The sequence below is a fragment of the Aotus nancymaae genome, unplaced genomic scaffold (genome assembly GCF_030222135.1).
Source record: "Aotus nancymaae isolate 86718 unplaced genomic scaffold, 86718_ANA_hifiasm-v0.15.2.pri h1tg000030l, whole genome shotgun sequence".
Classification (NCBI taxonomy): domain Eukaryota; kingdom Metazoa; phylum Chordata; class Mammalia; order Primates; family Aotidae; genus Aotus; species Aotus nancymaae.
In genome coordinates, this window is record NW_026988443.1 from 21,257,154 (window position 1) to 21,280,092 (window position 22,939).

The 22,939-nt window shown below is 50.1% G+C and overlaps 2 protein-coding genes across 4 annotated transcripts in view; one reads left to right on the plus strand and one right to left on the minus strand.

Moving 5' to 3' along the window:
- The first annotated feature begins 300 nt into the window (after nucleotides 1-300).
- On the plus strand, nucleotides 301-11,033 carry CMTM3 (CKLF like MARVEL transmembrane domain containing 3). Its single transcript, XM_012468294.2, has 6 exons — nucleotides 301-530; nucleotides 702-926; nucleotides 4,151-4,306; nucleotides 5,283-5,378; nucleotides 5,759-5,879; nucleotides 7,557-11,033. The coding sequence occupies exons 1-6, from the start codon at nucleotides 453-455 to the stop codon at nucleotides 7,583-7,585; spliced, it is 705 nt and encodes a 234-aa protein (XP_012323717.1). The 5' UTR covers nucleotides 301-452; the 3' UTR covers nucleotides 7,586-11,033.
- CMTM4 (CKLF like MARVEL transmembrane domain containing 4) overlaps nucleotides 9,636-22,939 on the minus strand; it is a 73,566-nt gene continuing 60,262 nt past the window's right edge. For 2 of the 3 annotated variants that reach the window (XM_021667087.2, XM_012468295.3), the window contains exons 3-4: nucleotides 17,866-17,964; nucleotides 12,240-16,983 (exon numbers count right to left, since the gene is read on the minus strand). In XM_021667087.2, the coding sequence (XP_021522762.1) occupies nucleotides 16,819-16,983; nucleotides 17,866-17,964 (264 nt within the window). In that variant the 3' untranslated portion in view covers nucleotides 12,240-16,818. Of the gene's footprint in view, nucleotides 12,213-12,239; nucleotides 16,984-17,865; nucleotides 17,965-22,939 lie in introns of those variants that run through there. The other variant, XM_021667086.2, reaches the window with a different exon arrangement.

A 22,939-nucleotide genomic window follows, 5' to 3' on the forward strand; every position in this document is an offset into this window, starting at 1 on the left:
GTGTGGTGTGTGTGTGTGTGTGAGAGAGAGAGAGTTGTGTTAGGGTGGGGGGAACTGCAGGTCATGGAGTCCTGCAGATGTGCGTGCCTGTGTGTGCGTGTCTGTGTGTGTTTGCGCTTGTGTGCGCGTCTGTGTGCCTGGAGCTGCGCGTGCGGGTCTGAGAGTCCTCCAGGGTTGGGTTGGGGGAGGCGGGTGCAGGACCAAGGCCTGAAGAGCCAACAAAGAGGCCCTGGGGGAGGGTGGGACGGCCGAGGACAGGAGGGGTAGCCAGGGAAGTCGCAAGAAAACTCGGAACCCCAAGAAAGAGAGAGGCTTGGGGTGCGGAGCCGACATCACGGCCGGGGTCTTTGCTGTTTAGACGCCTGGGTTCCCAGATCCCGGACACGCGCACGGGCAGGAAGTTAGACCAGACACAGCGAGTATAGACAGCCCTTCTGCATAGGGGAAGACGGATGGGAGCTCCGATAGGGTGCCGGGGCGGTGATTGGGAGGTCTCCAGCGTCCCGGACGGGGGTGAAGGAGAAGGCAAGGTCTGCGGAGGCCCCAGGCCGGGGCGTGGGCGGGTCGGGCCCAGCACCCGCGGCCGCTGGGGTCCGAGGGGGAGGGGGGGGCGGAGGAGCGGGTGGGGGCGGGGCTGGGCGGAGCAGCCGGGGATGCGCCCCTGCTCTCTAGCCAGTGTCGCCTGCCCTCCTTCCGCACAGGCCGCGTTTCCGCTTCCCTCCGGGCGTGGGGAGAGGGGAGCCAGGCAGAGCCCGGGCCCTGCCGCCGCCGCCATGTGGCCCCCGGACCCCGACCCCGACCCAGACCCCGACCCCGAGCCCGCCGGCGGCTCCCGATCCGGCCCCGTAGTCCCCGGGCTCCGCGCCCTGCTGCCGGCGCGCGCCTTCCTCTGCTCGCTCAAAGGCCGCCTCCTGCTGGCCGAGTCGGTGAGTGCGGCGGGACCCTCGACGGCCTTGCTTTCGGAGGGGGACGTCTGGGCGCGGGTTGAGTCCCGGGATGGCGGCCGTACTCCAATGCCCCCTCCCCGCGCAGCCTCTGCCGACTTTTCTCAGGCGCTTGGCTAAGTCGGGCGGAGGTCCCCAAACTTCGGACGGCGGAGGGGAGGCTCGAACCGGGGCCTTCAGCGGCGCTGTCCCAGCGAGTCCAGAGCCGGGGCCCGTGGGAAGAGGGCGGGGCCCTCTCTGGGCCCCGGGGACTCGGCCCGTTCGGACCTCCGGGACTCCCGGGCCGCGGCGGGGTGCGCTTTCCTGCGCGCGGGGAGGGCGGGCCGGGGCCTCGAGCTGCGGGGCGGAGGCGGGGCCGAGCAAGCGTGGGCCGTGCGGAGCGGGAGGGACACCACTCCAGGGACTGGGTGAGGCGGCCCAGCGGTGACTTCACCGCGCTCCTTTCTACTCTGCGCTCGCCCCCGCCCCGGCCGGTCGGGCTTCTTTGTCCTCTGGACACAAGAGGCGCCGGCACTGTCCGCCGTTGGGTGGGGGTGGCGCTGGGCCGCGGTGAATGGGGAGGGAGAGGCCGGGCCGGGGGCCAGGGGAAGAGGGAGGAGGGAGCGGTGCATGTTGGCGGCCACTTATTGCTGAGATCCCAGCGACTTGGCGCTTCCTGCCCTTGTCCCCACTTTGCAGATGAGAGTGCTGAGGCGCCTGATTTGACAGGAGGCTCAACTGAGGGGTCCATTGAGAGCGGCCCGGAGGGTGGGGGCAGGAGGAAGGGGTATTCTGCCCCGGGACCTCTCCCTGGTCGCTCAGGGCAGAGGGCGAAGGTGGTCCTGCAACCTCTCTCCTGCGGTCATCCCAGACGCCACACTCCCAGCCCCACCCTGGAGACCACTGGGAACCACTTGAGGGGAGAAGCCTGGAATCCACTGTCCCCTGAGGGGGCTTGACCCCCTCCCCCACCCAGGACCACCTCATGGAGGGAGGAGGTGTATGACCAGCCAGAGCATAGAGGCCACCCTGGGTCTACCGGATGTCAGGAATCCAGGTCAAGGAGGATAAGGAGGGGTGAGGGGTCTGTACTCAGGGCTCACAGGAGCCGCTGAGGGCACTCCTGCCTCCCTTGTCCCCTAACTCCCACTCCCAGGCCAAGCAAGTGCAGAAGCTGACATGGACAGAAACTGAGAGAAGAAGGGGCCCCAGAAATCACGGGATGAAAAAACAGGAATTGAGAGGGGAATCCCCAGAATTAGGCTTTGGGGCAGGAAGGGGAGGGCCAGGAGGACAGCCTTTGGCAGAGGACCAGGGCTGGGTGGGTCCCACAGAAGGCCTTCCTGGCAGGCCCCAGCAGCCTCACAGCCCCTCTCTATGCCTTTGTCTGTCCAAAGGGGGCTCAGCAGCACCCAAGGCCGTGTGCAGGGCGAATGGGGGTGCCCTGGGGACCCCCTGGGATCCCTGCAGTTCATTTGTCTGAAGCAGCCACAGTGCTTCCTGTGGGGCATCTGGGTGTCCCCATGGGGCCCCCTGCACCCACTAGAAGCTACTCAGCCATGGATATGTTCAGACGCAGGCACAATGACAGAAACCAGGACAGATGGCCTCTCCAGCACCCACAGGGCCAAGTTGCTTAAGAACTCTATCTGTGCCGGGCGCAGTGACTCACGCCTGTAATCCCAGCACTTTGGGAGGCGGAAGTGGGTGGATCACCTGATGTCAGGAGTTCGAGACCAGCCTGGCCAGCATGGTGAAACCCCGTCTGTCCTAAAAATACAAAAATTAGCTGGACGTGGTGGCAGGCGCCTGTAATCCCAGCTTCTTGGGAGGCTGAGGCAGGAGAATCGCTTGAACCTGGGAGGCGGAGTTTGCAGTGAGCCGAGATCGTGCCACTGCACTCCAGCCTGGGCGACAGAGCAAGACTCCGTCTCCGGAAAAAAAATAAAGAACTCTATCTGGGGGGTCAGACAGCCCTGGGTTCAAATTCTAGTAGCTTCTGATTAGCCATGTGACAGAGTCTTCTCATCTGTAAGCGGGGCTGTGCTCATGGGTGGATGTGAGGGTCAGGGGAGATGCCGGTGAGCCTCAGGGCACCAGGCACTGTGGAGCCCAAGCTGGCCAACAGATCACCTTGGCCTGCTCTGCAGCACATCTGGGCTGCAGGACTGACCAGGGCTCAGCATCCTCTCCCATCAGCTGTTCCCACCTACAGAGTTGTGGGCAAGGCTGCGGTGAACATTTTATTCTTGTAATTCAAGTACAGCTGGTCCCGCCTTTCACAGCTAGCCCTGTATGAATGAGGCAGTGGGGCCTGAGGTGTCAGTGCCAATGTACCCTCTTTTGGATGTTCCTTTCTTATTATGAGAATTTGCAAATGCATTAAAACGCTGAAAGATTTTTTTGCTTTATCTATCTGTCCATGAATCCATTGTACCTAACAAAATAAATTGCAGACATCAGGAAATTTGAATTCTGAACACTTCAGCTTGCATATCATTAACTAAAGAGATCTGTCTTTTGTTTTCAAGGTGAAATTTACATTCAGTGACAAGCACACGTCTTTGGTGTTGGGTGTTACTTTTTGGAAACTGGTTCCTGCCCAGCTTGGATTTGCCTCCGAAGGGCACTGAGTGGGATGGATGTGCTTGAGAGGCTGGGGCTTTCTGACTGGGTCCTAGTGGGGAGCCAGGGTGGGGTCAGGACTCAGGGCCATGCCCAGGCCTGGGAGGCAGCATAGGTGTGGGCCTGGGCCATGCTGGGGTTCTTTTTTAGTGGGGGCACAGAGTCTCTCACTCTGTCACCCAGGATGGAGTGCAGTAGCCTGATCACAGCTCACTGCAGCCTCAACCTTCCCGGGCTCAGGTGATCCTCCTGCCTCAGCCTCCCAAGTAGCTGGGATTACAGGAACACACCACCACACCCAGCTAATTTTTGTATTTTTTGTAGAAATGAGGTTTTGCCATGTTGTCCAAGCTGGGGTTGAATTCCTGGGCTCAAGCAATCCACCTGCCTCGGCCTCCCAAAGTGCTGGGATTACAGGTGTCACCCACGGCGCTTGGCGTGGGATTCTAATCTGGCTCTGCCACTTCCCAGCTGTGGGACTGTGAGCAGCTGGCTTCCCCTGCTGGAGCTTCCTCTATCCTGACCACAGGTCCTGGCTCAGAGGAGCACTGGACAAGGAGCATGAAAAGGCTCTGGCTTCACCCTAAACTCCTTGCCTGCAGGGTCTCTCGTTCATCACTTTCATCTGCTATGTGGCGTCCTCAGCATCTGCCTTCCTCACAGCGCCTCTGCTGGAGTTCCTGCTGGCCTTGTACTTCCTCTTTGCTGATGCCATGCAGCTGAATGACAAGTGGCAGGGCTTGTGCTGGCCCATGATGGTGAGGACAGGGGCCCCAGGAGGGAGGGGTGCCCTGCGCAAAGCAGCCAGATGAGGAGTCCAGAGTCATGCACTTGGGCCCTTACCCTTTCTCCAGTGTGCTGGAGTTTGCGGTTGGTTAGTACTGGATGGAGAGACCCAGCTTCAGATCATCCCAGCTCCACTACTCAGCAACCCTACAGTCTGGGGTGGGCTGTGGTGCCTCTAGAGCAGGTCTGTGAGGCAGGGAACCCGGTGAGGGGTCTGTGGCCACAAGGTGGCGCTGGTAATCCCCACAGGGCCTTCAGGAATGAGCTGCAGCCACAGGAATTCAAGCCATTTCCACGAGGGCAGGTTAACAGGATTTGCAGGGCCTACCCAGACCTCAGCCATCGGCAACCCTGACCTCGTTTTATCACCTGGGAGGGCTCAGACTCCAGTGGACTTCGCTGAATGAAATGTGTCCTAGAGAAAGGGCAGCAAAGGCTGGACTTGAACCCTGGTCTCTTGACTTCATATCCAGCATCCGCCTCCTCAGGAGGGCTGCACCTTCTGTGTCCCCATCTTAGGGATGGGTAAACAGAAACTTTAATCCATAAATAGATCCGCCACAAGAGTGTGGCAAAGCAAGGCCCAGGGCCAGATTTACCCATTGGAGAGCAGGAAGGGAGCAGGTGGGGGTGTTTTCAACTTCTGCTTCCGCCAAGTGGGCCATGTCGCAGGGCCATGTCGCCTGATCCACACAGTTTTTTGTCCAGAGCTTAGGACAGCAGCCCCGCTGGACCCTGGATACGGCAGTGTCAGCTGCTGTCAGGGCAGCAAAGGCACCTGGAGGGCATGACAAGGGCGTAGGCATGCGGGTGGGGCCAGGGCAGGGTAGGAGCCCTCAGGTGTGAGGCCTGGGGCTGGGAGCATGACCAGGCTGCCAGGCCTCCTCCCCATGCTGTGCTCAGCTCCAGGGGGCTCAGGGCAGCATGGTCGCACCCCTCTCTCCCCAGGACTTCCTGCGCTGTGTCACCGCAGCCCTCATCTACTTTGCCATCTCCATCACGGCCGTCGCCAAGTACTCGGATGGGGCTTCCAAAGCTGCTGGGGTGAGCAGATGCCCCACCCTCCAGAAGTTGCAGATGCTCCTCTAGCTGCTCACTTGGGGTGGGACCTGGGGCAGATTCTTTCCCTGCTGGGGCCCCCCTGGGGTCTCATGTGAGTCCCAATGATGATTCCAAATTCCTCTTGTTAGAGATTGACTCTACCCAGAATTTTGAAAGGCTGTTTGTCAAAAGAAGTTCACAGCTCATTTTCTCACTTCTGTTACTCGGAAGGGTCTGTGCCTGTCACTCTGGCTGTTTGTCCAAGCAGGTCTGAAATGGCCCCTGAGGCTGAGGCAGACGTGTCTCAGTGCCATCCACCTTGTTCCCAGCCTCCTGGAGCAGGGAGTCAGCCCTGTGATACATCCCATCCACTCTGCCCACAGGTGTTTGGCTTCTTTGCCACCATCGTGTTTGCAATTGACTTCTACCTGATCTTTAATGAAGTGGCCAAATTCCTCAAACAAGGGGACTCTGCAGATGAGACCACAGCGCACAAGACAGAAGGTGAGCAGCCACCCTGATCACCCCAGCAGCGCTGTCGCAGGGGCCTGCCCTCCTTTGGGGATGGCTGGCAAGTTTGAGGCTGGGGTGGGATCATTTGGTCCCTCCTGATGGCAGGAAGTATTTTCACAACCCATTCTCACGTAACATCATGCAGCACTAATCACAAAGCCAATCCCATTCCCCTCATTCCCCCTCACCCAGCCTTTCTAAGAAGGGCAAGCAGTGGACATGGCAGAGCCTTGGGCCAAGCCAGCAAGTCTCCCTGGACAACCCCCCCGCCACCACCCTGGGCAGCCAGTCACTTTCAGAGCACCTGTCTGCCTGGGATCCAGAGTGGCCACCTCCCCAACTCAGCCCCTCTGCTGTCTCACCCACCCAGGCCTCTCCTGAGGAGCTCAGAGGCCAGACAGGAGTCAGACCCAGAAACTATGGCGAGGGACACATGATGTGTGTCATACCAGGGGAAGGGCCAGATGGGGCAGCAATGACAATAAAACATGAGCCGACAGAGGGAGGGATACGGCGGCTGAAGGTGGGCCCACACTGAGTGCCAGCCGGCCTGGGGGTCCAGAGGGGATGCTAGAGCTAGGTCCTGACGGACGGCAGCAGAGGAGTGGCAGGCAGAAGAGACCAGGCAGGCGCAGGGAAGAAAGCTGAGAGCACAGAGAGCAGGGGCTTCCGCTTAGGGAGATGCTTTTCTAGACCTAGCAATGCGTACCTGCTGGCAGTGCATGTGGCCCAGCAGGTAGACCAGGGCAGCACTGGAAGGGCCTGCAGGCACCACCCTGTGGTTGGGATCTTCCCTAGGCAGGACCCAGTGGGTTAGGCTTAAGAGCCACTAGTTTCCTAACAGCCAGGTGTTGGGGCCATGGGGACTGTGAATCCCAGAAACCAGTCCTGCTGGAAATGAAAGCCACTCATCCCATCCCATCCCTTGGCAAATACTAGGGTAGAGCTCCCCGGTGGTTTTCTCAGGTTCTACAACCTGCTGCCAGTTGCCTGCAGCAAGTGCTCCCAGACAGCTAGCCCAGGAAACAAGCAATAAACATCAGCAGAGACCTGGATGGGTTTTTTTTTTTTTTTTTTAACTATTTGCAGAGTTTCACATATATAACAATTATTTTGCTATAAAATTACTCCTGGCTTATATGTTAGAATTGAATATAGAGGCCAGGCACAGTGGCTTCTGCCTGTAATCTCAGCACTTTGGGAGGCCAAGGTGGGCAGATCACCTAAGGTCAGGAGTTCAAGACTAGCCTGACCAATATGGTGAAACCCCATCTCTACTAAAAATAGAAAAATTAGCCAGGCATGGTAGCACATGCCTGTAATCCCAGCTATTTGGGAGGCTGAAGCAGGAGAATCTCTTGAACCTGGGAAGGTGGAAGTTGCAGTGAGCTGAGATCACGTCATTGCACTCCAGCCTAAGTGACAAGCAAGACTCCGTTTCAAAAAAAAAAAAAAGAGAGAAAATGGCTGCTGCCTGTGGCAAGCCTCCAGCCCGGGGCCTGCCCTCATGCTAGTGATTACTGGGAGAGTAATATAACGGTAGAGGTCAGCTGTGGGAGGCCTACACCCAGGCTCCTGCTAGCAACCCAGCTGTGCTTCCCCAGAGACTGTTCCCGGACACCGCTGCCCTGAGCCTCCTGCCAAGCATCCTCTCTGCTTTCCTTTCAGAAGAGAATTCTGACTCGGACTCCGACTGAAGGCCTGGTGGTGCTCTGGCAACCTGAGCCACACGGGCCTCCACCCCTGCACCTCACAGGGGACGCTGACATTGGAGGGGAGGCCCGGACTTCTGAGTTGCAGAGGGGGCTGCAGACACAGCAGGCCCCCACAGCCTCAGGTCTCGCTTGAGCCCAGCCTACCAGGCTTGCCCCTCAGCTCAGCACTGTTGACCATGCTGTGCATGGGGGCATCTTAGGTATCCCACCCCTTCTCCCCATTTCTGTCCCACAGGCCTTCAGCCCTTCAACCTTTCTGACAAAAACCAGCACAAGGAGTCAAAGCAGAACCTTGTCTCCACCTGGGCAGCAGGCACTCCACACTGCTAGGTGGCAGGAGTCGGTGGGGGGTCTTCTGTGTTTCACTAACAGGAACAAAGACAGAAACTGTGACAGGGCTGCCCTGCCAGGCCCAGTGGGTTTGTCTGCATTTAGTGCTTCTGCCCACGCCAGGCACTTGGGTGACAATGACCCAAGAATCTTTGGTTCAGGGAGCACCAGTTCCTCTTCATTCCTGAAGCAGGGAGAAACTGACCTTTGCCTTATCGCCCAGGAGAGAGTGGGGCTCGGCACCCAGAACTGACACCAACCACCCTTGGAAACCATGTCTTCTGGGAGTGAGATGACCATTCTGGGTCTAAGACTGTTTAAAGAAGAGCTCATAGACTGATCCCGAAGACAGAGGGTACCAAACGGTGATGTCACAGTGACAGTGTCACAGGGAGCTGGGTGGGCCCAGCGAAACCCTCCTTCTTCCTAGAGCCCAGCCAGCAGGCAGGAGTTCCTGGGACCCTCAGGACGGTGAACTTCCAGACCCCAGAGCAGGTCTATGGGCCATGCCGGGAGATGATACTAGCCTTCTGTGTTCACCTAAGGACTTATACTGTGTATCTGTCTTTCATGGACTTTTATAACTTTTTATGTTTTTTTAAATACAAAAGCAGCTTCTTAACAGATGGCATTTTCTGTGACTCTAGGCCTTGTGAAGGAGCCAGAGTTTGCAGCATTTGTGGCCTTATTCTCTTGCATGTGAATCTCTTACTCTGAAAAAAAGCCATAATGAATGAAGCCAGACTGACCACTTGCTTGGAGTGTATGTTTGAAAAACCAGATCAATACTGTCTGGTATCATGTCAGGTTCAATACCAACTGGCAACACCAGTGTGGATCCTGACAGCCTTCAGTCTTAGCAACAATACACATGAAATCTGAGTACCATTTAATCCTTTCAGTGGTCCCTAACCTTTTTGGCACCAGGGACCTGTTTCGTGGAAGACAGTTTTTCCACGGACCAGGGATTGGGGGATCAGTTGGGTTGAGGGTGAGAGGGGATGGTTTCAGGACGAAACTTCATCTCAGATCATTAGGCATTAGATTCTCATAAGGAGCACACAACCTAGATCCGTGGCATGCAGTTTATAATAGGATTCGAATTCCTCCAAGAACCTAATGGCACTGCTGATCTGACAGGAGGCGGAGCTTAGGTGGTAATGCTGTGTGGTGTGGCTCCTAACAGGCCCCATGGTACCAGTCCACTGCCCAGGGGTTGGGGACCCGTGCTCTAGTTCTCAACACTATCTTGTTTTACAAACAAAAAACTGAGACAACGGTTGGGTAACTGGCCCAGGGCTCTCTCACACATCAGGATAGTGTCTCAGCAGCCTCAGGCAGCCAGAACCCAGGATCTCCTGGTTTGGAAGCTGGTTGCATAACAGCCCAGAGTGGCAGCCCTGGAGGACTCCAGTCCACGTTCCTGTCCAGGCTGAGGGGAAAAGACAAGACTTTCTGGCCAAACTTTCATACACTACATGTACTGAAAATGTGTATGAAAGCTGGGTGTGCAGGAATGGAGAGGCCCCTGGTGGAATATATGTTCCACCCTGTCAGCCCTGGCAAAGCCGCAAAGCTGGTGTCAGAGAGCCTTGTTCCACCCTGAGGATCATGGCTCTCTGTTCAACGTGTTTCAGGAACTGGATCTGTTGCCTTTAAGGGGCAGAGGAGGCCAGTCAGAGTGAAGAAAGAGACAACGACATCCTTACACATCCATTTATTAAACAAGAGTTCCTTCATGACAATTTAATACAATAGTTATTAACGATTAGTGTTGAGAAAATTATTTCCTTCTACATACAAAAATACAGATTTGAACACTATGAAAACGATCAAGACAAGTACCATGAAAAATTGGTCCTTCAAAAGAAAGGGGGGAAATTGAGGGCAATGTGAGGCTTTGTCTGCTGTCAGGGACAAATCAATAGCAGCAAAGCTTTGGGGTCCCAACCCGCTCCAGACATACAGACTTGAACCCGAGAGCCCACGAGCTGGGGGCACCCACCCGGGGCTTCCATGTCAGCTGGAAAACCAAACACGTAAACCAAAGTTTGCTCAATGGGCATCACCTCGGAAAGCCCACAGTTGTGTCTCGAAACAGCCAAAATGAAAGAGACTTAACAAGTAAAATGCGATTGTTAACACTGCTCCCCAAAAGTGCCACCAGGTGAAGTACCACGGATAAATCATATTGGAAAGTTATTACTTAGCTGTCTGACTTGACATCCTTTGTTATCAAATAATTACATATTCTGACCCTTCAGAAAGACACTTCGAAAGCTATGATTTTATGTTTCAATTCATCTGTACCTTCATTTGCAATGGCTCAGCTAGTTTACTCAAGGGTTTTGGGAACCAGACATAACTCACATCCTGCAGGAAGGAAAGTCAAAAGGGCCGCTAAAGAGTATGTGTCTGTGTCTTAGTGTCATCCAGCTCCTCACAGCAAACAGCCTGTTCTTTTCAGGACTGAAACCCGGCAAGGGCCACCAAGTCTAGCCAGAGCATCCACAACGAACCAATCTGAGATCGGAGTGGAAGGTGAGAGCCAGGAAGCCGGCTGGGGCCCCGGGAAACTTCCCGCTCCATGGGAGCAGGAAGGTGGCGCCTCGCAGGATACCCACGCTGATCCTGGAAGGGGCCTGGGCCAGAGAATATGACTGGGCTCAGTTAACCGGCTCAAACCACAGGGGAAGGAGCTGGTCACCAGCTTCTCACCATTTTATACCCAAAGACGAGGAGGTCAGGGCTCTGATGCCACTCTTTCATTTGTAAAATATGGAACCACTTTCTTTGCACTGTTTGAGGGGAGCAGTGGCCCCAGACTGAGCAAGTGGTTAAAAAATGCCAAATGCAATTATACTGACTTATAATTATTTCACAGAAATATACTCTTACTCTCAGACTATTTAAATAAGCAGGAACAAGATGTGGGATAAGCAGCAGCAGAGAGGAAAGAGGAATAGCCAGGGAATTTTTTTTTTGTTTTTTTCTTCTTTAAAATACATACAAAATGTAAAGAGAAAATGGCCAAAACCTCAAAACTACCATTGTTGAAAACAATATTAAAAGGACACAATCTAAAATCATGCTACAAAAATAGTGTTATCTGGTTTAACTAAATGTACATCTTTTTCCAATTCCATGATTGACAAGAGTGCTTATGCGACGCATGGAAGGCACCAGAGGTGAAGTGATTATTTGCCTTAAAATATACAAAGACAGAATTGCCTACTTTGAAAAAAAAAATAGTCATACTTGTAAATAAATAGTTTAGTGTTTCTGCCATGGGTTCCTGAACCTCTACAAATTTCAACATATACAAATAGTTTCAATTCCTAGCATTCTCTTAGAGGGAACCACGTCAAACAAAATCAAGTTAGGAAAAGCACTGATTTTATCCAAGTAGGTCAATTTGAGGCAAGATTCAAAAACGCATTTTTAAATGGGTTACAGAGTGAAAGAGTTGGGAGCAGGCGGCCCCCTCTGGGTCTAGGCCAGCCTACGAGTCCATCCCAGGCATCCTGCCCTTGCCTCCACCAGCCCTCGGGCCGGCCGGATCTCCCTTCAAACCCTGAGTATTTGCCTTCCTCACTTCTGCAAAGAGGGGAACAGAGTCTTGAAACTTGCAAAATCGATTCTGGAAAAAGCAGGCAAGCAAAGCAGGGCCTGTGGCAGGAAGCAGCATGATTCAGGCCTCCCCTTGGTGCAGGGGGCACTATACTAGGTCTCCCTCGTCTCCTCACCATCCCTTCGCTTTCCTGATAAAAATGAGGTACTTCCCACTGGGTGTCAGCACTATCATCCTAAGGCAACTCAGGCGTGACAGTTTTTAGACTATGACCAAATCTCACACAAACCATTATCAGAATCTTGTTTCACACCATCTCTCTTTTCAGGCACAGTGATTTAAAGAAACTCTGGCCTGGCCCTAAATCCCATCAGCAAAGCTGACTAAGGTGGTCTGAGATACGTTCTTACTCCTAAACTCGAACTTTAAAGTTCTGATAACTCCCTGGAGTCCAAGCCAAAGGCTCCCTGGCCTTTTTGAATTATGCATCCCAAAGCAAACACGCCACTCCAGGGTATCTAGATAGCAAGTCACCTGAATTAAAGCCTCAGCATAAAAAAAACAAAGACAACAAACTTGCCCTATGAAATAGATACACCATTCAAGGACCCATCATCTAAACTTTTCTAGGCAAGTTGCCAGTGATTCAAACTCAGTGGGCTTGTGGGTGATTTTTTCCTTACTGTTATGTTTGCGGAGTAGGAAAAACTAGAAAGGAAAAAAAAAATCCCAAAGGTTGAAAAACTGTATCCAAATGGAAAAAGAATATATTCCAGACAAAAGAAGGAAAAATATAATAGGACCCACTCCTCCGCTTCAAGCTGAAGAGTGTACAAATGCTACTCACTTGCAGCAAGAAGAGATAAACAGAACATTCACTTCAAGAAGAAAATTCTTCTAGACCTAGCAGATACTGAAGGTATTTTCTCTCAAAGTTTCTAAATAAAAGAAACAGAAAATGTCAAATATTTTAAATTACTTTCTCAACCAGACAGTTCTTGTGATTTGAATGATATCTGCTGAGAATCGAAGAAACACAAGATTCTATAAAACTCCAGGGAAGTTTACAAAGCTGAAGGCTGAGGGTGTCAGGCCTGCGTCCTGCCTGAGAGGGCAGCCAAGCCAACTCTGGACCCACACATTCCTGAGCCAGATGCCAGGAGCTCACCCACAGCATGGGGAAGACCTGTCCCCAGCATCCCACTCTTGCCCTCAAGCTGACTGTGGAACACGAGACAGCTTTCAAAGACAAGAGGACAGGAAGGCAGTTAAGCAAGTACATGTTTCCAAGACAGCCCAAGCTATCTAGTGCTAATGGCAGACAGCAGGGGTGTTCCAGGCCAACGCTTCCTCCCTCCTCTCATATCCCAGACCTGGCTGTGTGTGGACCTCACCAGCCCACCAAGCTGTTGGGTCTGGGCATGGGTACTGATAAAATAAGACAGACCTGGAAAAAACCCTGGATTCTGCAGCTTCACTAGGAACTAACAAGGCACCTAGAGACCTCACAAGCTAATGGCAGTCCCTGGAGCAGGAAGCAACTTGTTATTCTGCTCAAGAGAACCTATCAGCAGCTCTTGGCCTAGAAACTTTTTTCCCCTTCCTGATACCTATTTAATGTCATTATTTCTCTGTAAACAAGATCTGGAGAAGATGACAGTCAGGCAGTGGCACAATGACTTCATGACTGCTTTGTTTTGAACACAGATGAGACAATAGAAACCCTTCAATCATCACTGCCTTGCAGAATTACTAAATTGGTCACGTGTCTCCAGGCTCTATTCATCTCCTACGTGCTAAGACCAATCCACAGAAACTCTGGCACAGAAAGGGATTAGACCTCGGTCCCCCTCTTAGAGCACATGGATAGGTGAGGGATTTTTCATGTGAATCTTCAAGAAAAGGTAAGCCTGGGCCACACACAGGACATGACACACACAAGGTTGCTCAGGGCTCATTCACTGCAAGCAAGAATTCACATACATGGGTGCACAAAGGTGTTGGTACTTGGTTTCCTCAGGCTTAACCCATGGCTGATTCACTAGGACAGCTTCCAAGAACCACAGATGAAACTGCAAACTTGAAGAGAGCAAGAAGGTTTTCAACCGAGTCACAAAGCTCTCCCAGAAGCACCCGACATAGGGTGGAGGTCAGACACATTCCATGGCTGCCTGAAGGCATGAGCCTTCCAGCCAGGGGACATTCACAGGGCCCAAAGGGCTGGGGGTGCCGCCGGCTTCCCAAGGCCAAGCCCTCAGAGCTGGGCCGGCCCTGCCCATGCTGGCTTCAGCTCACGTTGCCGAGGAAGATGTGTATCGGGGCTGTGCAAGCCGCCACACTCTTGCTTTTTCACCTCCCTCTGATGGCTATTTACTTCAAATCAAACTTCTCTGATGAGATTTTAATCTGTAACTGCGTCTGTTCTTTCCAGCTTTATGTGTGGTCAACAAGTATCTTCAGCCTTTCATGATTGTAATCCCTTTTGAAGGTTCCAAACGTATTTTCCTCCCATTCCCTCAGCAGTGTGAAGGGAGGATATCAAAGAGAATCAGAGGGAAAAAATACCAACTCCACCCAATCAGTGCCAAAATAAACTTTCTCTGAGAACGTCAGTGTTTGCATCCATTTAAAACCACCAGAGGTTCCATCAAATGCTTGAGGGTTTCAGCTGTACAGTCTCCAGGAACAAATCCAAATGCACACAGCAACTGCAGTTTCTTCAAGTTTTGCTTGAAATGTGAAAACAAATATCATCCCACCAGAACATGGAGAAAAACTAAGGTCCCTCAGCCTTCAGATGCCCAAACCGAACTGATATTGGTCCATACTGAAACCATTAAATGTAAAAATGCTTCCTTCAATTTGCCGAGAGGTCATTTTAAGGCCCCCAGATATAGACTGTCTTCTGTTTGCATACAGAGGCAATGTAAACCGAAGACAACCCTATTCCCTCCAGAGTTCTCATCACTTCGTGGTCTATACATGATGAGATGTGTGACCACACATTCCATCAACTAGGAAGTGTCCATGGTGCCACTTCCAGTTCCTAATTAAATACAAGAACATTTAAAAAACCACAGGGGAGCCTCATGGCACAAAGGATATTACATATTAAAGGAACATAAATAATTCTGAAGAATCTACCACAAAGATGCAAATTAAGTCCTAAGTCACTCTGTGGCGTGTCATCTTTTTGGTCATTCCTCTGCATTTAGTTTCAATGACTTCAGAACTGTTTCTTGCAGCTGACAACACATCCTCAGGAGGCTGACCACCTGTCCCTGTTTTCACCAGATGATCAAGTGGTCTTACTGAAGTGACTTGGGAAAACTTGGTCAACAAGCCCACCTGAATGGTACCTTTGTTTTCAATCTCACTTCAAAGGCGGCCTTTTCTGGGGGCCAAGTAACATGATTCCCAGCAGGAGATTTCTGATAAAGCTCAGGGTGGTCCTTCCAAGTGGGCCCCATTTAATACAAGGCTGAGTCTGTGGCCCTATTTTAAAAGGAACTCTCAAAGGGAGATAAGCTCAATTTTGACTTTGCAAACACACTCAACAGACCCACCAGGCAGCACACCCAGGCTGTGGGACCAGAGGGGAGGCGAGTTGCCAACAGGGTAGCAGGGTCAGCCTGAGGCAGACATGATGCTCAGTCACATAGCCTGGGCCACTGCTCCGAACTCAGATGGTACTGAAGGTGTTGGTGCAGGGAACTAACCCCATCTCTGACCCCCAGCCCAGCAGTGTTGCCTGATCAACACTGTGAGATCAGACGCCGTCCTTTTCTGGGGAATGAGACGCCACATGTGCATAAGGGGACGCTTTCTCACACAGACCCCCCCACCACCCCCTCGGAGTTATTTATTACACAGTACACTGCTAAAGCTGTCAACATTTGTCAGCACTTGGTCTTGGGGATTTCTCCACGTTACTGCAAAATCTTCCTGCCACAGTGTTTTTTTATGGTGAGGGCTAAACACAAAATGTTAGAGCTAAAGTGAGGTTTGTAAACATTAACAGTTCAAAGAGTGAAAACCTGACAAACTAAAACAAATTTTCCATAAAAGATATAATTAATCTCTAATTTTTTTAAAAAAACTACAGCATCATGGGGACTCACTGAACTCATCCACCGCTCATGATAATCTTCACTTTATCAAGAATCAATCAGAAACCTTAAGTAGCTAGGATTTTCCCCACAACAACTCCCAGGAATGATGTCTGTAGTTATGACACTGAGGTGCCCAAAGTGACAATTAGTGCCTTCTGAAACATGGGTGGAAGGGTGTGTTCTGGTGCAAATTCAAGTATTTTCAAATCTTAGACAAATCTTTTCAGAATCACTTTAGAACTCTTTGCAGGTATTTAGAAAATTAGTACACATCCCTAAAATACAGGGGGTGTATGTGTGTCTGTGTGTGTGTGTGTGTGTGTGCGCGCGCGCATGCATGCTGTTTTTTTTTAACACAAACATATACCTCCCACCTGCAGTCCATGAAGCCAGCAAATGGGCAAGTGCTTTGGCTGGTGGAATAGGCTTATTTTGTTCATGGCTTTTACCAGAGAAGGTAAAATTACTGAAAATCTGCATTTCAGCCTCGAAGTATTTAGGGTAGGAAGGAAACTGGAAAACAAGATGGTCCCCAAATTCCTGAAGAATCTGGGGTTTGGGAAAGTGATTCATTTGAGGAAGAATCAAGTGATTTCTCAGCAGAGTAGGAAACAAAAGGTCATTTTCCAATGAGTCAGAGGTCCCTGGAAGCCATCCTAACAGGACATCAGCTTTCCCCAGTCCTGTGGCTTCTGGGCTGGTGCTGACTGCCTGAGGGCCCCGGCACAGAAGACTAGGAGTATGGTGGATTCTGGCAGCCAGACTCAACACTGACTTGGAGCAGGTGATGCCTCAGGCTGCCTAAGAACGGCTGCCAACTGACCGTTCCAATGCTGTCCCTTCATTCCTTCACATTTCCCCCCTTAGCAGCCCCATTTAATCCAAAGTCTTGCTACAAATACACATGACAGGGTGGCTCAGAGTCAAAGGGAATCCTGTGCTCTGGAGCAGGTAAAACCTCAAGTGGACCTGGGCAGTGACGCCGGCTGCTCCCACAGCCCCAAACATCAGGGAACGTGGGCCTCCCAACTCCACTGCGGAACTGCCCACTGGGCCACTCAGGAAACCCTTTCCCAAAATGAACTTTTACCAAAGAGGACAAAATTCAACTGAATCACATGGAAATCTGACACGATGAGGGAAAGAAAACTTGACTGAGAGACAAGCACAAGGACGGGAGGGAGGAGGGTTCAGGCAGGTCCTCACGTGTCCAGACGCTGGATCTCAGGGCGACTGTCCACGTCCCTGGACTCCGTGCGGGCTCGGATGTAGTCATTGGTGCTCTGCTGGCGGACGCTGACTCTCCATTTCTGCACTGCCAGGAATGTGTTCACTGCATATGCCGCAGTTGCCAAGAAGCCAAATATCTAAAACACACCAGCATGGTTAGTCCTCAGGCACATGGCCTAGCCCCTCAATGCTTCTGCTCTGCCAACTGACCATTACAACCTTGTGCCTCCATTCCTTGATCTTTTCTCCCTCTCAGAAGCCCCACTCAGAAGTCTTATTCCAAATACATATGACAGGGTGGCTCAGAGTCAAAGAGAAGCCTGTAACCCCACCCCATATCTGCCTCTCACCTGGGCAGCTCCAAGTGAGCAGCTCACTCCAGAGTGAGAAGCACAGGGTTTAAATTATTTGGTAAGACTTGACACATCTCCTGAGTGGCACCTGGAAGAGTAGCTAGTTTAATCGTTTATAAACCTTTTAATCCCCCCATTACAAAAATGATACCTGTTCCTTGTAAACTGAGAACAATGCAGAAATGCAGGACATAAGAGAGGGAAAGTCCTACATTATCTGGTCCCACCACCATGGCATTTCCACCTTAAAATGTCATGTGACTGCTAAACAGTGTCATGACTGCATTCAAGAACCCTCCCTTCCCCAGGCAGATAAGGCTCTTCAACAACATCACTGACAGACATCAAGGACTGTGTTGGAAACTAACTAAAGCAGGGGATCTTGAACTTGAGTGAGCATCTGAATCATCCAGAGGGCTCATTCAAATACATTTCTGACTCAGTAGCTCTGGAGTGGAGCCTAAGGACACCTAACAGATGCCAAGGATGCTGTTCTGGGGCCAATACTTTAAGAACCACAGCATTGAAGGGACTGGGACCCCCGCTGGCACAGTAACATCATCTTTAGCAATGGAAAAGCCACGAGCAAGACACATGCCAGGGACAGGCGGGCAGGTCATAGGAGGTCCCCAGATCAGCCTGCTTGAACCATTTGAGTTTGCTTACCACGGCAGATATTTCTGCTCCGGTTCTGTGGTTTAAAGCAGCCAGTACGATTGAAGCAATAAAGAAAAAGAAAGTGCTGAGTCCAGTGTTGACCAAATCCTAAAGACAGAGACAAAATAAAACTATGTGAAAAGAACCATTCCATCTTTGCTCTAAAAGCAACTGAAGAACTTTCAAAATAAGACCCACAATACCCAACTTCCCTGGTGGCTCCATATTTCAGTCTCAGTGTCACAGGGTGACTGGTCACACAAAGGAAGGCAAAGTTAACAGTTTATGACACTACTTGATAAATCACCACAACAAAATCTACATTTTCACCAACTCCACTACCCTTTCTGAAGAAATAGTAACCCAAACTGCTGACACTAATTACCACTGAGAAGTCTAGTGCCATCTTTTAAAAACCACACTCAGATCATCTTGCTATGTCCCCAAGGGTCCAAATGTACTAAAACTGGTGAAATCCACCAGCATTCCCCGCACACATGTGTGACACTCAAAACTGTTTCACATACAGAGAACACACTTAGCCAGACCTCACACTCTTTCTCAAGCAGTCTTTCAAGCCTCCATATCACTAAAGCCTGGAGGATTTTCTCCTGAGCTTCTTGCACAGCACATATCCAGCGTTTCACAGATTTACTCTTGTCTTACTTGTGGAAGGAAACATAGCACGGTGATGAAAGGTCACAGCCTGAGCAGGCTCCAAACCACCCATATGACTTTGACAAGCTACTTTGTTTCTGTACTTTATGTGAGAATAGTGCCCCCTTCCTCCCAAAGTTGTTTAAGGAATTACATAGAACCATACCCATGAACAGCCCAGCATGGTGTCTGGCCCACAGCTAGGGTCGCCTAGACATTTACTGTCACTTCTGTTATTACCACTTTGGCATTAGGCCCCCAGTAGGCCGTGTCATACCATAGTACCTCTAAAACCTCTATAGGAAAAGAAAATTCAGGACAAAGTCCAAACTGCCTGAGTGCCAGGCTGACTACACTATCAACACCTGATGGGTCCTCTGGTGTGGCCTGGCTCTAAGGCTAATTTCCTCTTTTTTTTTTTTTTTGAGACGGAGTTTCGCTCTTGTTACCCAGGCTGGAGTGCAATGGTGCTATCTCGGCTCACCGCAACCTCCACCTCCTGGGTTCAGGCAATTCTCCTGCCTCAGCCTCCTGAGTAGCTGGGATTACAGGCACGCGCCACCATGCCCAGCTAATTTTTTGTATTTTTAGTAGAGACGGGGTTTCACCATGTTGACCAGGATGGTCTCGATCTCTTGACCTCGTGATCCACCCGCCTCGGCCTCCCAAAGTGCTGGGATTACAGGCTTGAACCACCGTGCCCAGCCAATTTTCTCTTTTTAAAGATGTAAAGACACCCAGGCATGGTGACTCACACCTGTAATCCCAGCACTTTGAGAGGCCACGGCGGGTGGATCACATGAGGTCAGGCGTCCAAAACCAGCCCGGCCAACATGGTGAAACCCTATCTCTACTAAAAATACAAAAATTAGTTGAGCATGGTAGTGCATGCCTGTAATCCCAGCTACTTGGGTAGCTGAAGCATGAGAATCGCTGGAACCCGGGAGGCGGAGGTTGCAGTGAGCTGAGATCGTGTGACTGTACTCCAGCCTGGGCGACAAAGAGAGATTCTGTCTCAATAAAATAATAAAGTAAAATAATAAAATAAGATGTAAAGAGACAATGCTGGCATCATCAGTGCTGAGCCTTGCAGCAGACACCCAACCTGCTCCTGGCTCATGGAAAGCTCTGCTCAGATGCATCTGCCAGCAGATACACAGGTTTCAGCTATGATCTGCATAAGCCAGGGCAAATTTTTCACAAATTCAAACCAGGAAGTGTTTAGTTACGCTCAGCTTTGGGTAAGATGCTGTAGGGGTAAAAAAATATATATAAAATATACTTCCCAAGGCAAAGACTATTCAGAAATCAGGGAAAAATATAATACACTGTGAGGTTAAATATCAAATAAAATAGTATCGACATTAACAGTGACAACACAAAAACAGAGATGTGGCAAAGGACTAGAAAACAAACAGGCAAAAATTTTAAAGTTGTAGGAGTATCAGCAGTTTTAAATTTGTTTTAGTAATGATCATTAAGAATAATGAATGCAGAATGAGATGATGAATGTAATCAGTGAATACAGGGGAAAAACACTCAAAAATCCTATTTTAAAAAGATAAAAAATAATCTTCCAACATGATCTGAGACTAAGGGACCAGATTAAACCAGGGGAAAAATGCCAGCAACTGCTAATAAGAGCATAGCACATCTGCCTCCTCAAATCCCACTGAACTAAATTTAAATACTGAAGCACTTGCTTAAAAGATGAATCTAATTGAGCATCCAGGGCTGTGCTGTCCAATAGGGCAAACAGTAGCCATGTGTGACTAAAGTTAAACTAATTTATATAAGATAAAAAATTCTGCTCTTCAATCACACTAGTCACAATTCACGTGCTCAGTAGCCATGTGTGACAAGTTGCCACCTCAAGGGCAGAGCAGATCAGAAAACATTTCAATTGCCAGAGAAGCTGCTATGGTACCACACTGCCCTGAAACCAATAACTAGGTCACAAAGAAGATAGGGAAAGAATGACCTGCAAAACCACGAGGTTGCATGCAGCCAACTCCAACTGCAGGACCCTTGAGAGGATAAATGACCCAGTTTTTTCTAACAAGTTGAATAAAAAGAAAAGGGTTGGGGAGCGGGCACAGTGGCTCATGCCTGTAATCCCAGCACTTTGGGAGGCCAAGGCAGGTGGATCACCTGAGGTCAGGAGATCAAGACCAGCCTGGCAAACATGGTGAAACCCTATCTCTACTAAAAATATAAAAATTAGCTCAGGCCAGGAGCAGTGGCTCACTCCTATAATCCCAGCACTTTGGGAGGCCAAGACAGGTGGATTGCCTGAGCTCAGGAGATCGAGACCACCCTAGGCAACATGAACAAACCCCAGCTCTACTAAAACACAAAAAATTAGCCAGGCAGCGTGCACATGTAGTCCCAGCTACTCAGCAGGCTAAGGCAAGAGAATCGCTAGAGGCAGGGAGACGGAGGTTACAGTGAGCTAAGATCGTGCCACTGCACTCCAGCCTGGGCAACAGAGTGAGACTCCATCTCAAAAAAAAAAAAAAAGTTAGCTGGGCATGGTAGCATGCACCTATACTCCCCGCTACTCAGGAGGCTGAGGCAGGAGAATTGTTTGAACCTGGGAGGCAGAGGTTGCAGTGAACCCAGATTGCAACACTGCACTCCAGCCTGAGCAACAGAGGGAGACTCTGTCTCAAAAAAAAAAGAACAAAAAAAGGGGAAGGAGGTAAAGGAGCTATTTGTGGGGCGTGGGGGTGGGTCCTGCAGACCCTGACTCAGCAACAGATGATAAATTTATTCACACACAGAATACAGTGAATGAGCGGGCTAGGTGTCTGTGGCCACTGACAGACTCCTTGGAGAGTGCTATAACAAGATAGCAGCCACCGGCCTTCCTCAGTCAATGACACTTGCATTTATTCAGTAAAGTTTAACTGACAAAGGCTTGAGTCAATACTACTAAAAGCTGAAGATTAAAGGACAGGTTCCAATGCCTAAAGCAAACACCATTAGAGGGTAATCTTCTTGGTCAACCTCCCGCTGAGAGGGCTGTCTGGCTCAAAGGTTAGTTTTGAGACTACATGAGTAAACAAGTTATACAGATAAACTCCTCTATATACTTTAGCTATTTGCTTTTCTTATTAATTAAATGTAAAGGGGATTTAGGCTGCCTTCAGTTGAAACTTCTACTGAAACTATGCAAAATTCTTGGCCTTCCAAGAAGGTTTGCAACTATATTCTATAATTTTCTCTAGTATTTTTCCTTTAATATTTTTGCCACCACCTGAGTGAATCCCCACAGCAGGGACCTTGCTTGGATCAAGATTTGAACAAAACAAATGAAAATGACATTGTAAGACAAAGGGGATTTCTGAATATGAACTGGATATTAAATAAAATTAAATATTGCTAATTCTGTTGGGTATGACAATGGAATAATGCCATTTAAAACATAGTGGTGTATTTTAAAAGGAAAAGTAGTGAGGAAACAAAGGACAGTGCTAAGTAACTATTGAAAAAATACTTTTAAAAATGTGTATTCCTACCTGATACCTTAAACCAAAATAAATCAAAGAGAATAAAAATTACATTAAAAAAAGCAAAACCACAAAAGTATATGTGTGTGTTTAGATAACCCTGGTCAAGAAGAACTTTCTAAGCACTGTACCAAATACAGAAACCTTCAAGTGCAATCTTGACAAATATTATGCCTTAAATAACCATTTGACAAAATGGTCAATATCGGCCAGGCACAGTGGCTCACGTCTATAATCTCAGCACTCTGGGAGACTGAGGTGGGCCGATCACTTGAGGTCAGGAGTTTGAGACCACCCTGGCCAACATAGTGAACCACTGTCTCTGCTAAAAAAATACAAAAAGTTAGCTGGATGTGGTGGTGGGCACCTGCAGTCCCACCTACTCAGGAGGCTGAGTCAGGAGAATCGCTGAATTCTGGGAGACAGAGGTTGCAGTGAGCAGATATTGCATCCCGGCACTCCAGCCTGGGTGACAGAGCAAGACTGTTTCCCCCTGCCCCCCAAAAAAAAGGCCAGGTGCAGTGGCTCATGTCTATAATCAGAGTACTTTGGGAGGCTGAGGCAGGTAGATCACCCAAGGTCAGGAGTTCAAGACCAGCCTGGCCAACATGGTGAAAGCCCATCTCTACTAAAATACAAAAATTAGCTGGGCATGATAGCGGGTGCCTGTAATCCCAGCTACTCAGGAGACTGAGACAGGAGACTGAGACAGAAGAATCACTTGAAGCCGGGAGACAGTGGTTGCAGTAAGCCAAGATCGCACCACTGCACTCCAGCCTGAGTGGCTGAGCAAGACTCCATCTCAAAAAATTAAAAAAAAAAAAAAAAAAAAAAAAACTGAGTATCTTTAGTTTATAAATAGCTCTTGCATATTGAGAAAAAGTAACAAAGTGAGGAAAGGACATAAATAAGCA